Source organism: Maylandia zebra, linkage group LG12 (genome assembly GCF_041146795.1).
Source record: "Maylandia zebra isolate NMK-2024a linkage group LG12, Mzebra_GT3a, whole genome shotgun sequence".
Taxonomy (NCBI): domain Eukaryota; kingdom Metazoa; phylum Chordata; class Actinopteri; order Cichliformes; family Cichlidae; genus Maylandia; species Maylandia zebra.
The window spans coordinates 17,079,660-17,097,272 of record NC_135178.1 but is presented as its reverse complement, the minus strand read 5'-3'; the positions used below and the strand labels follow the sequence as shown (position 1 = coordinate 17,097,272).

The window sequence follows — 17,613 nt, the reverse complement described above, 5'->3', positions numbered from 1 at the left end:
ATTATGGGGATAAGGAGGAAATGAAAAAGGAGGGTGGAGAAGAAAATTAAAGGACACAGAGTTGGCTTTCATAAGACAAACCCCCGCCCTGTCTTTGACTGACATCCTGTCACTATGATGTCTTCTTCCCGTCTCTGTCGCACTCCGCAGACACATAAACACACAAAGTGAATCAGCGCCGGCATAGACTTATGACTCACTGTCATCTTTTCAGCATGTCACCTTTCATCACCACCGCATAACATTTCACACTCACACGCAAACATATATACATGGTTCTGATTCGCTCTGATTTCATGCAAGGCAGCTGTAGGTTTTGGAGTCAAGCACCCCAGTAGCTGTCCACTAACTTCACATCCTCAGGGCTTAATGGTAAACATTTGGCTCTCACATAATCTAAACACTAACGGGTTTAGATGTGAGCCTAACTGAATGACATATTAGGCACTTTATTTGTCTGAATTTTGTGTGGCTGATGATGATAAGCATCTGAAAAAGGGGAAGGCTATTGCCTGACTATACTAAAGCATTTATAGAGTTATAGGTCAGTTGGTTAACAGACACAGTAAAAATTATGTGATGTTCATTGATATGGAACAATCAAAGATTCCCTGCATAGGATTTTAATCGGCTGCCATCTCTTATTTAAAACAAATCGAGCCTGCACGCAACCTGAGGCGTGGTTATAGCAAGAGTTTTTCAAACTGGCATCACCTCTAGCAGCTCTAAGTGTGCTTCTGTGACAACCTGCACAAACTGAAGGCTGCTGTAAACTGTCTGCATCCCCAAAACCTCCTTTATTTTAAGAGTCTCTGCCAAAGTTGCTCTTTGCTCATCTCACAACTTAGCGCAGCCCCTTATTTCACTTCCTGTCCAGGTTGTGTCCTTTTGCTTCACCTTAGAGCAGTGCTCCAAAGTGGGTCAAGGGGTGTGCGTGTATGCGTGTGCGTGTGTATGCATGCGTGCAACACAGCACATGGGGGTGTATGGTGAAGTACCACCACTTTAGTGGAGGTCACCATGTCCTCCTCCTCTCATCCACCCATCTTGTGGCCAACTCAAGCCCATTAAGAGCCATTAGTGTGTGTGCTACTTTGCCATCATAATGCATAAATCTTTTTCTCTCATTTTCCCTCTCTGCCTTCATCCCTTTCTACTTCTGGGAAACAGTAATTAGGGATGAAGGAAAGGTTACAGTGAGCAATAGAACGTCTAAGGTAGTTGCCTATGAGTGAGTGCATTGCACCATGTTGCATATCTCCATTGTCAGATGCATTCAAATTAGTTGGCACAGAAAATCTTGTGTATTCATTTACTCGCACACATGCAGAAGCAAGCGCACGCAGGCACACAGTGACCTGGCAAAAACACAGACACAAAAATCTATTACAATTCAGAAGATATTAATGAGCTCAGTGCTATCAAAATGTCCCCGCACTCAGATGTCTGTTATCGTATTTCATCAATGGCCACAGATTGAATTGGGGAAAAAACCAAACAAATTGCAGCCATTTGCCATCGTAGCGTTTGTGTGGAACAAAGTGACAAGGACATTTCCAGTTTGGAACACAATGATTCTCTAAAACGAAGACAGTAATATCTTCTTAAAAACTCTAGATTTACATGTAGGTGTGTTTGCAATCCACTGCTACACCTAACCTTAAAGTTATCTTTTGTGCGCCTTTTCATCACGAGCAGAGTGTCTACGCTGCCGAAGGGTGCGACAAGCGGACGATTTTGAGTTTTCTTATGAAGGTATCTGCTTTTCAAAGCTGCGATTCCCTGCCATTTTATTAGTTACACACAGGTAGACGCTTTTTTTTTTGCACATGTCCATACATGTGAGCTTGTTTATGGCTAGCAGTAGTGCATGCTTTGTGCAGGCTTGTGCTGGACAGCTGATTTTTCAAGCAGATAATACCAGTCGGTAAAAATGTGCCTACACATACACCTACGCCTGCACACATCCACACATGCACACACTGGGCAGATTAGTAGGCTTTGAGCAGCACTGTTATGTATTACTGGTGGTACTTGGTCTTAGCAGTGCTCTTTGATAAGGTACATCTTTATTAAATTCTCCAACTGAAAGACTGCCAGTCTGAGGAAAAGGAATATGTTAATAGGTAAAGACCATTCAAGTCTCCAAACCGACCTCACCATGCCCCTCCATCTGCAACCCCCCACCACCTTCCTTCACCCTCTATCTCGCCATCCCTTCATCTAACAGGAGCCATAGCGGCAACAGACAAAGAACTGAGGTTGCTGGGAGAGCAGGAGAGAAATGGAGAGAGAGAGGAGTAGGAGAGAGAAGGAAGCAGGAAAAGAGGTAGGTGAGGAAAGTAAAATGTGTCGCCTTCAACCGAGCAGAAAAACGGGGTCTGCATGAGTTGTGAGAGAGGTGAAATAGCTTTTTCTTTTCATTTTACACGCCTTCCCTTTTCGGCGCAACCCTCACCCTTTACCCCTCGCCCCCTATTACACACATTCAGGCAAACACACATACACGCACCCATTCTCCTAGCCCTCATTTTGTGACTGTCAGGAGAGGCACAGCGTGTTTGTGTCTCAGTCCTCGAGCTCCCCCCTCTGATGTTGTGTGGTTTCTGCAACGCGTAGCAGAGCGGTCGACCTCCCGTGGCTAGCCAATAAGGCACCGCCACGGTTATGTAGGTCGTGGCACCGATGTTCGGCAACTGCAGCTTAGGCACACATTGAAAGAGGCATACACACACCAGCTAGGATGTGCTACTGGGTACCAGTTCAGATGTAGAAATCCAAACAAATTGTCTAATCTCACAAGTACCGACAGCCCGGGTGAAAACACACAGACACGTATGATACACCCACATGTACACAAGCAGATCTGTTTAAGTCAACATACGTTCCAACAACTCGCCCAGACAATTAAATCCAATAGGTCATAAAAATAAATAAATAAATCAGGGTGAAACTCAAATTAACCAATTAGGCAAACAAATATCCTACATATGGTAAAATGAAATTTTACAGTGAAACAAATTTGGCTGCAGCACTGAGAGATAGCATGACACATAATTCTGTTGATGGACAGAGAAATGTCCCCTGTGTGGAAGCTGTCACTGAATCAAATCCATTTAAGTGTGTGCGTGTGTGTGTGTGTGCGTATTTTTTGCATCAAGATGTAAAGATGACAGGGTGTGAAGGGTTAACTAGACTAAGACAAAGACACAAAACCATTGTGTTGAGTGGAGGGCCTCTGAAGCAGATGGGGCCTTAGGGCTCTCTCCCGCTTGCTCGTTGCCCTTCACTTTCTCCCTCACTGTCTGTCTCCCTCTAGCTTAACGATAACTGGCTTATGAGCTCGGACATTTTCAGTCAAACGACTGAACCCGCTTGCACTGCTTTCTTGACCTCTCAACCCCCGTATCCGTTTCTGTATCTCCTACTCTGTTGCCTTTCACATCATCTAATTATAAATCAAATCTAAGCACACTGGCTTTGAAAAACGACATCTTGATGAGAGAAATTACTCTTCACAAAATGTGATTGGCCATTTTGCCACACTGTCAGGTATATGTCTATATACAAATACCTATAAGTATATGGATATAGAGTAGCTCTGATGTAATTTCTTTTCCTAAGCGCTAACATATTGTGTACTTTCCTCACAAAATTATTAATGCAATCACAGCTTAACGTAAGCTCAAATGCTAACTCACATATCTCTGCTTGATCTGGTGCCGCTCGTGCGGGTCATCCAACATGTTGACTGACAGGTCTGAGATGGAAACAGCAGCAGAAGCAGTGAGTGTAACCAGCAGCACCAGAACACCTTCACCTTCTTCCAGTGGCAGGTCCAATTTGTGTGTGTGCTCTTTACTAAGAAGCGACAGGTCAATGGTACACCTAGAGAAAAGAATAAACAGACACAAAATGAGAAAGTTGTAGACTTTGTGATGAAACTGACAATGAAACATACTGCAGGCCTTATATACTAAAAGAGACAAACAAAGTCATGGTAGGGGTTTGTGTTTACAGAAAGAAATGTGTCTAAATTACTGCAGAGCGCCCGTGAAATAAAAGAAGAATATAGAGAATCTCAGGTTTCTTTTGTTCATTTTTTATCACCTCACTAACTGAAGTTAAGCATCACTTAATAAGCAAACATCTTGTGTAAGATAAAAGCAACAGACGGAAATTCAGCCAAAGCTGACACCATTAATACCTTTTAGAAGACACTTGAAAGCATCTTCTCTTGATTGAATTGATTTCTTAGCATGCCTTTAATATATCTACAGCTAAAACAGAGGCAGGCCAACAGTAATTGCTTTACTTGGGCCAAACAGTTCAAAGCAAAGGTTTGCTCAAGTACATCCACTCTGATGAAAGACAAATGAAAGAAATCATTCTCACTATGAAAGACTGTAGGGCAGTGTTTCAATATGCACAGGATTGAGATGCTCTGCAATAATCAATGCTGAGAATTAGGCAAATAAGACAACTTTGTACTAAAACTAACCCTTACTAAAATGCACCTTTTATCAGCCTGAGTAAGCAGTAAGCCTTAATCAACCATACAATTAAAAAAAACAAAAAAACAAAAAGCAAACAAAACAAAATATCCAGACGCTCCGGTAAAGACCATCGTACCGTCCCATGAAGTCGTCCTTCTTGCCGGCATCTTTGTCCCAGACTGTAATGTCCACAAAGCCTCCCTGCTCATCGTACAAGTGGAAATCAAACTGTTCTCTCCACTGAGGGTTCAGCGTTTTTGAAATTGTCTGAAAAAAAAAAAAAATCAAACAAGGACATTCACTCTGCCCATGTGTCCATTTGTTAATGTGAGCTATAATTTGTTAGATAATATATGAGCTGGAACCGCTATCAAAATAAAGAGAGTCAAATAAATAGTATAAAGTAAAATAAAGAGCATAAAAAATGTAAATATGCCTGCAGAAAGATAACACACAACTAGAGCTGATTTTAAAGACTGATACTGATATTTGGTGACTCGAAAATTATAAAGTTTTATCAAAATTCTATAATCTTAACATCATCTCATTCGTGTGGCTTACCTTACTCTTGTACTTTTGGTGACCCATCCTGAATTTGACGTAAGGGTCACTGAGACCATTGGCATCCATTGGCTGCAGGCCATGGCCCTCTATGAGACTGATGCTGACTATACCTCGCCATAACTGGGCTTTTCGGTGTACATCCGACAGACGCATACTCTGATACTGCAGCAATCACACACACACACACAAACACACACGTACACATTTATACATTTGCATGCACATAGAAACAAACCCACAAAATAGAAGAAATTGCAGCATTCATCAATTTATCAAGGCTTGCATACACTTTGCACTTCATTCACTGGAAAATAACCGATATCAAATGCATTGAGGCGACACATAAAGAGCAGGCACAAGAAACAAGATAATACTTGAACATAAAATGTGGTAATTCAAGGTAATTTGCTATGTATGAGTTCACCTGACATGCCAGGGCCTCGCTATAAATTACAGCACTGCATTATCCACTTACTGTGAACAATTTCTTGGCAATGCTAAAAAGCGTTATTACTGTGAGTATCAACATTTCATCCATATTTGTGCAAAAATGCACAATATGTATCATAACCTCCTTTTATTCTTAAACAGGGTACAGCAGCGTGAATATTCATTTTTATTGTACATATTCTAAACATTATGTTAGAAAAAGGAATAAAAGGGAACAGACTTGTCAGTTTTTACTCCAAAACTTGGGGAACCTCGCAGTTACTTATAGTTTTCCTCTGTACAGTACATTATTATTCCATCTGGCTACTGTAAACTACTGTAATTCAGATTGATTATTCTCCATATTTTAAGTCTTTTTTTACCCTCAACACTTTTCTTAGCACTTACAGGCCTATTTAACCTCTCTTTGAATCGTGTCAGTATCCTTCACTAAAACAAAGAGCAGGGTTATTTATTTGTCAAACAAATACACTTCCACTTTCTCCCTCTGCCTTGCTCTCGCCTCCTTCCTTGTTAGGAAGAACATATTAGCATAGCTTTTGTTTTGAGGGTGAATTTCATTAAACTCTGAACAAACCCTGCCTCGCAAGCGCAGGCCTTTGATCTAGAGATGGAGCTTCTTAATTTCCATTCTCCAGACATTAAACATTGGGAATAGCTCCCTGCATTAAATCCAACCTCCCATACAGCAACTCCCACATCCTCCATGGCTCCCGTTCACTGCTACCAACACGCTATATGCTAATGATGAGAGGTCGCTGTTATGTCCTACTGTATTAGAGCACAATCCCTTTTCCCTTGCATCCTTCTTTTTTGTTCCCACATATTTGTTGTTATAGAAAACCATGGGCTATTTGGATTAGGAATCCATATCTCACTGCCAGAACACAGCAGGATGGAGCGCATACACAAAGATGTTCACAGGCTGAAAGTCTTTTAATACAGTTTAAGAACTAATACTGTGTTGCACAGGGTTAAACTTTTGCCAGCCCTCTCGAAGCAGAAAACATATAAAAAATATTCCCAAAATCAGCATTTTGCCCTGTGGTAAAGTTAGAGAGACCTGTATTAACATGCCTCTGCCTCCTAATTATTATTTTAAAGTTTGCATCTTCTACAGTGGGTTCAATAGTCATATATGCTTCTTTAAGGAAGAAGCGGTGGTGTAAAAATAACTATGTACTGTATGCAACACAGAGGCAAGCAGTGCTTTTTTGGTGGGGTAGCAAAAGCAAATAGTTAGTGTTTCAGTGAATTCCCGAGTCACAGGCAGGGTGGCACAGTTTGAAGGCTTCAAAGGCTTGGTTTGGGGAGGCACGATACAGCAGGACGCCTGCCCATCTCCAACCAAACATACTTCAAATGTCTCTTGGTGGATATCATAAAGTTTCTATCTCAATAACACTAAAAGTGAAATGTGAGTAAAAAAAACAAACAAACAAAATAAAAGTGTGAATAAACTCAATTTTGAGCTCAAAATTGTTCCTGTCACTAAAATTGCTGAATTGAAAGAACAGACAAGGTATGTGCATCATGCACGAGCCAGTAAGAAGAAGCGGAACATCAAACAGCATGCTTTCTGTTCAACCTCACAGCCAACAAGAATCACAAAAAATGAAATCAAAAGTTAACAGCCCCTTATGTGCGGCAAGATGGGAACTCATAATGACGTCAAAATGTTTTTTCACTGGATGGAAAAGGGGTCTAGGAGTGTCCTGTAGTCAGTAAAAAAGTCAACAATACTTCATATCTCACAGCGTATTTGCTGTAGAGGACTTCTTAAAAACCCCAGAATAGAAATCTGCCTTATTTTCCCACATAATAGCTGCAATGCACTGCAAATCAAGGGTGGAAGAAGCACAGAGATCTCACTGATGAATGATTCGAACTGCTTCAAAGTGTAAAAATCAGTGGAATCACAAAAAAGAAAATTCTGAAGCTGCATTATTACTGACTGATTTCACAAAAATGGCACCAAAGTTAGCAAGTTTTTAATAAAAGTTCTAACAATTATTGCTGATCTTTACAACTAGTACAGCAAGTGCTCTTGAAAAAAAATGCTACTGACTGTAAGGTATTTCCTCCACCCTTAATATTTATATCACATATAGTTAGGTCCATACATAGTTGGAGAGCTGTTCACAGAAACATATTTCAATTATAGTTCTATAATGGACATGGACATAATGTGCAGACTCTAAGCTTTAATCTGAGGGTGTCCACAGTCAGATCGGATGAAGGGTTTAGGAGTTTCAGCTCCTCCTGCCAACCTCTTTTTAAAGTGACTCAAAGGCTATTTCATGGGCAGATGGTGGATAATTCTTTATTATGTCATTATCATTCAAGCAGATAAAAGCCCTAGAGTTGATTTGAGGTGTGCAGCTTGCATTTGGAAGATTTTGCTGTGAACAGACAGCATGAGGTCAAAGGAGCTCTCCATGTAGTTGAAACAAGCCACCCTTAAGCTGAGAAAACAGAAAAAGAAAAAAAAAACATCTGATAAACTGCTACAATATTAGGAGTAGCAAAATCTACAGTTTGGCACATCCTGAGAAAAAAAAGAAAGCACTGGTCAACTCAGGAACGCAAAAAGACCTGGACATCTATGGAAGACAACTGTGGTGGATGATCGCAGAGTTATTTTCATGGAGAAGAGAAGCCCCTTCACAAAAGCCTACCAAGTGAACAATACTCTCCAGGAGGAAGGCGTATCGATATCCAAGTCTACCATGAAGAGAAGACTCCATGAAAGTAAGTACAGAGGGTTCACTGCAATTTGCAAGCCACTCATAAGACTGTGGCTTATGAGTGGCTTGCAAAAAAACCAAAAAAAAACCCCCAAAAAAACCATCTAAAAAAGAATATATATAACAGTTCTGGAAAAACATTGTCTGGACAGATTAAACCAAGATCAACCTCTACCAGAATGATTGCAAGAAAAAAGTATGAAGAAGGTGTGGAACAGCTCATGATCCAAAATATACCACATGATCTGTAAAACATGGCGGAGATAGTGTGGTGGCTTGGGCGTGCTTGGCTGCCAGTGGCACTGGGACACTAGTGTTTATTGATGATGTGTCACAGGACAGAAGCAGCCAAATGAATTCTGAGGTGTTCATATACGTACTGTCTGCTCAAAACCAGCTAAATGCAGTCAAATTGATTGAGCGGCATTTCATAATACTGAAACACACAACCATAGCAACCCAGAAGTTTATTACAGGCCAAGTCTGTCGTCTGATCTTATCCCAGTTGAGCATTTCACTTGTTAAAGACTAAACTTTGGACAGAAAGGCCCACAAACAACAGCAACTGAAAGCTGCTGCAGCAAAGGACTGGCAGAGCATTAAAAAGGAGGAAACCCAGCATCTGGTAATGTCCACGAGTTCAAGCATTCAGGCTGTCATTGTCAGCAAAGTATTAGAAATGAACATTTTATTTTCAGTTATTAAATTTGTCCAATTACTTTTGAGGCCTTGAACTGATGGAATTGTGTTAAAACGATTTCGTTGCTCACATTTTTATTCAATGTTTTTGTTCAACACGCTGAATTAAAGCTAAAAGTCTGCACTTCAACTGCATCTGAGTTGTTTCGTTCAAAATTCATTGTGGTAATGTACACAATCACAGTCAGAATAAAGTCGTCTCTGTCCAAATATTTACGGACCTGACTGTATGACTTGCCTTCACATGTGCGAAGAATAGTTCACCTTTAAGCTCACTTGCATTCCAAAAATGAGCTGACATAACCTCAGCAGATGCAAAGTATATTGCAGCTTGTGGAAAATAAGCTGGTGACAATGAGAACTGGAGAAATATTAAAGAAAAAAAAAACTGCCAATACCACATTTGTGGAAGGAGGAAACGGAGGAAGGGAGGGGGGAAGGGCCACGGAGACTCCATCCATGTACCAGAACACCAGTGAAGAAGGACAGGTGAGGTGCAGTGCGGTCGGTAGTGGGGTTACAGTACAGTTAGAGGTTTCATGAGTTACATGCTGTTTTAGTTTACCTTACTAGATCGTTTCCAGTTCCTTCTCAAAAGCATGGTCTGTAAATGAGACAAAGCGGTTACAGAAAACCCCCCAGTATCTCCCTTTAAAGGCTGAACGGCCAGAGGTTAAAGGGCATGGAGGTCAGTGATAGGGGTGTGAGGGGGACAGGGAGAGTAGGGCAGCCACAATCATGCAAGTTAAGTGAGTGTACAGTATAAGCACTCTATGGAGTCAGAAATTATTTATTTGTATAATATACACTGGTGCCTGTTGATAAATTTCACACATTTTAATAATTATTTTCTATACACTTGTTCTTCCTGCCCTTTTCCATCGTAGACCCAAGCAAAGGCAGCACCTAAAGCTCTTACCTGCTTACATATTTGAATTATTCTAATTAAGTATTTCACTTTGCTGGACACACAAATAGATTTTGTGGTGGCAAGATATAAAAATCTCCTTAAAATGCATCGAGTCTTCTTCACTGCCTCGCACTATGTCACAGATTTTGGCCCTCTCTGTTTTTGAGAAAAAAATGAAGAAATAAATCCCATCGTGTTAAACAAACGCTCATCAACTTTAATATAACTGAGTAAAGTCCCATTGTTGATGCTGAGTTGTCATCGGTTGCTCGGGGATCTCAAAAAGCGAATTAAAGTTATATATTCCATCTTACAGGTTCGTACCAGTAGATGGCAACAGAGAGAATTTATTACTATAACCTTGTACTCAATTTTTCACAGTGGGAGAAATCCAAACTGGTGCTTAACCTAAATAGAGTTTATTTGTTCTGTCAATTGTGGACTCTCTGAACTACAGTAGCAAATAAGCTGCAGAATTAAGACATCAGATCAAAAGGAATAAAATATTTCCCCCATGACTCTGCCTTGGTCTGAATCGAGCATGCAGGGGTCCAATTAACCAAACAAATAATTGAACATAAATAAATGCAACTCCGAAATCCATTGCACGTCCGCAGAGGCACGAGCTAACATAATTAGGAAAGAAGATCCAGTGCTCTTTGAACATGCAACTTTTCCACACAACATATTCATTACACTTTAGTTTATGCATATGTATTTGCTGAGTTGAGTTTCTACTAAGTGAGGCTGAACGAAACCAGCACATTGTTCTTTAGCACAACTTGAACTTCATTTATGTCCTAAAACTATTGACCTTTCTAGTGTCTTTCAGAAAAGTGATGCTAAAGTGAAGGATTAGGAATATGATTCATCCATGTTGATCTACTGTAGGGATGCGATACTCTTTATTTTAAAATAAAAGAGTGATTCCCCCGAAAAAGGAGGATTTGTGGTGTATGCATGAAAAGACAGAGATGAATGAAAAATCAGAGTTATTATAGATTTCCAGATTTCTTACAGCATCCCTCACGTCTCCCTCCTTTGGTGTCAGAGTAACGGATAGTTCCAGGCTGCCCAGGTTATGTTCAGGGTACTGTGGGTCCTTCAGGTCCAGTGTCACGTCCAGTGCCCTTTGGAGATAAACAATAAGCCATATTCACATGTTGTTTCCTGTACATATATAGTGTACAAGCAGTAAAATGCATTGTGGAAATCTGATTAAAAAAATTCACTCTGTGACGTTATTAGTGAATTTTATGTTAACATCAACACAGCCAACATAAACAAGTTATCGAGCTAATTTAACCTTTTACTAATTCGCTTTCAAGGTCTTTATACAGTTTTTACGGCAGGTGTCTTAACTTGTCATAGGTGTAAAAGCGCTGAGTTATACTTGCTCTATGACCTCTTACATGAGGTCATATTCTCCTCTGTAAAAACAGTATATTGTGTAAGCTGACTTCCCATCATACTGATTGCCTACTAGGGCAACCGATTAGACTGGACTCATCATTATTATCAGAAATAACACCTGCATATAGCAAGAGTAAATGTGTGCTGTTGCCAGTTTAGATTCACCCAGCCCCTATGTGACTAGAAATAAAACAAGCCAAGGTAACCAAAGTCATATTCATGTGCCTTTTCCCTGAGATGTTCACACTATATAATGCAAAATAATCAATTCCACTTGAGATACTATACTTTATACTGTAACAAATGGCTGTAAAAACACAGTACACTTAGATTATCAAAAATATTGATGGATCTGAGCTACTTTACAAACTTACATTATTCCTTTTGTTTTTGTAAGCTTAGATTTAGATGTACAGTACTTATAAAGCCAGTTACTCGATAAATTTTACTGTATTAAACTCTTAATATAGATTATAATGGAAACACGAAAATGACCATATGATACCAGTCTATCAGCTCATTGTATTATAAAGGTCATGTTCTATATTCTATGTTCTATATTATATTTAATTTTACAGTAACAAACTGTAAAAATAAATATGTCTGTACATTACTTTAAATAACAGGGATATTTGTTGCAGTGTATGTCTGTCTATGGTTTCACAGGCAAACGTTTAGCTTCATGAAAATATGAGCTGAAGTACCAAAGATTGCCACTAGAGGGAAGTCAAAGACTATATCTACTTGCTAGTACAAGCTTTGAAGGCAATCCATAGATACAGAGTCAATCAGACTGCTTACTTAATAGGGAATCAAAAAGACTAAGGGTGTAAAAGTGCATTAAAAAAAAGGCAGGTAATAAAATATTATAAGTCAAATAAGAGAAAGAGACCTCTGATGTTCCAGTGACTCCAGATAGAGGTATGCTGAGCCCATGAAATCATCCTGAAGTCCAAAGTCATAGTCAAAGACCTACAAAGGGACAAATATAAAGCAGCTACTTTAAGTACAGCAATGGTACAAATGAAGACCTTTTACCCTTTATAACTTCTACAGAAATATTTAACATTAACTTAAAGAAAGACATTTTAGAGCTAGGTGACATATAGGCAACACGGTGGCACGGTGGTTAGCACTGTTGCCGCACAGCAAGAAGGTCCTGAGTTCAATTCCACCATCAGGCCGGGGTCTTTCTGTGTGGAGTTTGCATGTTCTCTCCGGGTACTCCGGCTTCCTCCCACCGTCCAAAGACATGCAGTTTGTGGGGATAGGTTAATTGGAAAATCCAAATTGCCACTAGGTGTGAATGTGAGTGTGAATGGTCGTCTGTCCCTGTGTGTTGGCCCTGCGACAGACTGGCGACCTGTCCAGGGTGTACCCTGCCTTTTGCCCTATGACAGCTGGGATAGGCTCCAGCGCCCCCCGCGACCCTGAAAAGGATAAGCGGAAGCGAATGGATGGATGGACTTATCTTCTGTACCTTTACATACAGTGGGTCCCTCAGGGTTTCCACCAGAAGGCTAACTCTCTCATCCCACACTGGGTTGAGGTTCTTATGGATGGTCTTGCTTCTAAACACTTCCTTCCCTGCAATCTTAAACTTCACGTATGGATCACTGGTCCCTAAGAAGAAGAAAAGCAAACACATAAAAACACACAGTCATATGTGATTAAAATACAATTCTGACATAGGCTGTCGATTTAAATATTGATTGGACAAAGGCATTTTTCATTTTCCCATTATTTTAATGGTCAAACTGGCATTACCTTCTTCACTTTGTGGAATTTACTGAAGAGCAGCAACTCTTTTGTGAAAAAATATTTGCTTCTGCCCACTGATAATAGAGTAATCAGGACTTACAGGATTTTGTCAAAATAAAAATAAATAAATACTGCCTCTGCACAATTTCTTAACATGAAAACTGTATTTTTTAATTTTATTTATTATTTTAGACTATTTTTATTTTGTATTATTTATGCCAAACCCCCTCAGATCAATTTTAAATACAAACATATGAAAAGCTTGATATGCTACTGTGAAGCAGGCTCGGAGAGAATCGGCCACGTGACTCAAAGTTACGGTCATGTGATACAAATATGAACGCTGGCTTTATATGACCACTAGGTGACGGCATTGGTTCGTATTGGTGTTATTCTGTGGAGCACAAACTGCAAACAGGCACCGATGCTTACAATGAATGCAAAAACAATTAACTTTAATGGGATCAACGAACCAACCTAACAAATTTCCCACGTGTGGGAATAAAGGTTATCTTATCTTATCTTATGTTGTCTTATATTACATGGAAGCAAATAAATCTAATTTTAACCCATACAGAAATAATTTTAGATCAAATCAATAAAATGTTATTTTACAGCTGTATCCCATTACTTAAAACACAAGCTGCACTCTGAGAGGTTATGTGCACATTTATACATGACTGGCTGTTAAACTTCTCGTATGTATCCACATGTATGTGAGCTACTTAAGCACTGATTCTACGATTCCTCAACAAGCATCTATATTGTTCAGGACAGTAAACCCTTCCCCTTCAGTCAATTAGTCAATTATAGTTTAAGGGCTTCACATACACAACAACACTGGGAAAAAAAACAAATTAAAAAAAATATTTATATATACACACACACACCCACACACACAATCCTGTTCAAATAAGTATTTAAGGAAGAAAAACTACTCTGTAAAGCCACTCTTAATGTGGCTGTACCTGACAGTGAGTAGTACAGTGGTACAATGAAAAGCACCAATGCTGACTCTATTCCTGTTAAGTCAAAACAAAGTTTAAATGCAAGAGCAAGGAAGTGTGTCATTAGGAGTTTCCTAAAACTGTTGGTAAAATGTGCTTCCTGAATCGAGGCTGTTTCAAAGTTTGGGGAATGAAAACCAAACTGCATCCTCAACTATTTTGTCTCTCTGCCTAACAGTTTGGCAGTGAAGGATCTCAGGGAGTGAACTGGAACATAACATGACAGATTGTCAGAAATGTTCGATGGTCCAAGACAGTGTAAGGCTTTATATACAAGAGCCTTTTAAAGTGGATTCTGTACAATACTGGAGGCCAGTGCAGAAACTATAGTGACTTCCTCTTGGTTACTTGTGTTAGTGAACCTTGGAACCTCTAAATTAGCTACAGCCTGCTAATGTTTTTCTTTTCTTAGAAAATCCAGCCAAGAGAACAGAAATAATCCGGTTTACTGTAACTAAATGTATGAACAAGTTTTTCTGAATCATGGAGAGTCATTAAGGATTGCACTTTGGAGACAGTGAAAAGAAGCACATCTTGGTAATGAAATCTAAATTATGTGGGATTTGAAAAAAGAAGGTTTAAAATAACTCCAAGACTCTTAACTTGTGGCTTTAGTTTGTCAGCTGCCTAACTTACCACAAATGTACAAAGTTACAGTGCATTTTGAATGTGTCCCAATGCCAGCAGTTTTTGAAGACGAAAACAATTTTATTGTTGCAAAGTTATCATCTGTTGTCATTTAAAAGTTCCTCGTCATTTTTTTTTGTCTTCATTTACTGCATATCTGTTTTCAAGCATTTTCTATATCTACCCAAGGTTTTCTTATTTCCCCTCTGTTAATGAGTCTGCTGGGGAGTCTGTGCTTATCTAACATGATGTTCTGAGAGTAAAGGGTAACGTACTCTATACAGATTGTTAAAAAGAAAAAACCCTAGAGGCAAATTTAGTGATATTGCACTATATCTAAACAAAATCTGTTTGACTTGGGTAACTATAATTATGATGTGTAATATCTTCCAATGAAACAGTACCCTGATGTGACTGTTTATACAGTACGTGACTTGAATCACTGTTGTGCTATCATCCACTGTGACCAAAACACCAAGGGAGGGAATGGTAATATCGAGCAATTCTGATTTATCTACAAACAGAGATGTGCAGATGCACTGCACGTTAACGATACTTTCCAAAGTCAAAGGAAAAATGTTGACTATATGTTGTACATTAACATATGCTAAATATTGACAAGCAACAGAGATCAATAGCAGCCACAGAGCATGTCTTTTATATCCAACAATTTGCTCTGTTTTCTCTTAAAGAGCTTGAACTGCTGACTGACAGCACGGGAACTAGTGGATAAAAGCTTCTCTGCTCAGTGTTTGCACGTCTCATCAGTTCAAGATAGAGTCTTTCCCTATCATTAGCATGACAATACCAGCGAATATCTGACTCCTATATAACGACATTGCTGATGCTTATGAGAGGCAGTAAAGAACAGTAATGACACGACTTGTCGACTGGGTTATTTTGTCACTATAATAAAAATGAAGCATGAGTAATTATGTTGACGATTATCGTCAGTATAATTTTATAATATACTCAATAGTTTAACATATGCAACATATTAAGTGGTGTGTTTTTTCAGTGCTAGGAGGCTTTGCTTTCATCAGGCCAGTGTCTTTGCAAAGACACTGGAAAAGGTGTCTATTTCTTCACATTTAAAATGACTCACACACCCTCAAGCTCACTTGCAGAGCCACTAGAGACACACACATGTAGCTTTTTACACACCGTTGCTCTTGACACGTTACTGCAAGGAAGCTGCGGCAGGAGGACACGAATGACAGGATAAGAAGAAGAAGAGAGGTAACCATATACAGCAAGTCACGTCAGAGAAACAAAAAGAAAAAAATCTAGAAAACGCTGCAACATCTTATATCACTGATATGAGCTGATAATTTATGAACTATCTGAAATTGTCCCAAACCACAGTGTGCAGCTAAAGGCATTATTTTCTAAAAGTGCTCCAACTTTCTTTCTCTATCTCGCTCTCGTTCTATATCCCAGCAGGTCAATATTCCTCAGACACACATCATTGATTCAGACCTTCTGCATCCCACAGTGCCAGCTTTATGAGGCCATAAACACATGCAGGCTGAAAAGTATGAAATAGAAAAGACTTTTGCTGTGGGTGGCCGAATATGAGTGAGAGTGGGTACAGCACAGAGGAGCGAGCAGAGAGATGCTTTCTTGGAAACCGACTATTATGTATGACATTCATATCTGATTTTTCAAAAGACTGCACACTTGGGAAAAGCCCATAAAAATTAGGAGTTTTATGTCTCAAATGTGGGCTGTTGGGTAGATAGATCAATAAGCTATAGGTTTTTGTAAGAGGTGTCATGGATTGGTTGTCACGATCCTGGGTCAGCTGACCCAGCGTTTTGAGTTTTTATATATTTTGATGTTTATGGTTTATGTTCAAGTTTATTAGGTTATATTTCATTCTATTTTGCCTTGATTGCCATTTAGTTCAGTGTTTCTTAGATCCATTTGTGTCATCTCCCCCTGTGTTTAAGTCTCGCTTGTCGGTTTGTCATGTTGAGTCTGCGTGTTTCAAGTATGCATGTCCCATGTTATCAAGCTCTTGTCATGTCTGCGTCCCGTTATATTTCCCGTTTAATTTTGAAGAGGTCTGGTGTCCCATGTTCACTGTGTTTACTTTCACTAACCCTGTAGTGTCATTATGCTCATTCTAATCAGCTGTTTTCCCATGTGTTTCCACTTCCCCGGTCACCTCCTGTGTGCCTTTAGTCTGTGTGTTTTCATTCATTCCTCGTCCAATCGTCTGCTATCCTGCTATGTCATGCCATGTTTCCAGATCTATGAATCCATGCCAAATCTTCACGTTTCCGGTTTTCCATGCCAGATTTCTATGTTCACGTTCCAGAGTTTATGTTTAGACTTAGTTCTTCCCAGTTTAGGTTATTGTTTAGTGTCGCCTTTGACTTTTGTTTTGTAATGTTTTACCAGCCTTAATAAATGGCTCGCCTTCTGTTAAGTTTGAGTTTAGTTTTCGAGTATCTGCACTTGGGTCCACCTCCTCACTCCACACAGTCTGCATCCGCACACTGGGACACTGGTTTGCCAGGACATTTGTTCACCTTATGAGCAGAAAGCTACAGAACAGGAGGGACACTGGGTATAAGGAAAAACATGCAAAGGTCACAAAAATGGGTGCTCTGGGTACTGAAGTGCTACCATGGGAAAGTGATTACGAATCTCTGTCTTTCTGCCATTAAGTTGCACTTATGCTAATAAATATTGAGCAAAACATATGAGGTACTGAGAAGATCACAAGCAAATTTAAACTCTAAAGTCTTTAAATACACCATCTGGAAATCCAAAACCCAGCTTTCTGAGTCACATTTGCTCTTTCAGCTTTACACAAGGGGATTTTTAAAGCTCTTCCCTGGACAGGAAACAATCAGGTTGACTAGGCAAGTGGAACGAGGAAAATCTTGCTATCTGAGCAATGTTGATACTGGCTTGACATTAAAAAAGAA

The 17,613-nt window shown here is 39.6% G+C and overlaps 1 protein-coding gene across 5 annotated transcripts in view; it reads right to left on the bottom strand.

Moving 5' to 3' along the window:
- The window catches only part of mctp1a (multiple C2 domains, transmembrane 1a), a 140,900-nt gene that overhangs the window by 52,925 nt on the left and 70,362 nt on the right, over window positions 1–17,613 (bottom strand). For 3 of the 5 annotated variants that reach the window (XM_024804557.2, XM_004544377.6, XM_024804558.2), the window contains exons 3-9: window positions 12,760–12,902; window positions 12,172–12,251; window positions 10,885–10,996; window positions 9,522–9,560; window positions 5,058–5,222; window positions 4,633–4,763; window positions 3,702–3,888 (exon numbers count right to left, since the gene is read on the bottom strand). In XM_024804557.2, the coding sequence (XP_024660325.1) occupies window positions 3,702–3,888; window positions 4,633–4,763; window positions 5,058–5,222; window positions 9,522–9,560; window positions 10,885–10,996; window positions 12,172–12,251; window positions 12,760–12,902 (857 nt within the window). The remainder of the gene's footprint in view (window positions 1–3,701; window positions 3,889–4,632; window positions 4,764–5,057; window positions 5,223–9,521; window positions 9,561–10,884; window positions 10,997–12,171; window positions 12,252–12,759; window positions 12,903–17,613) is intronic. The other 2 variants (XM_076890784.1, XM_076890785.1) reach the window with 1 other exon arrangement.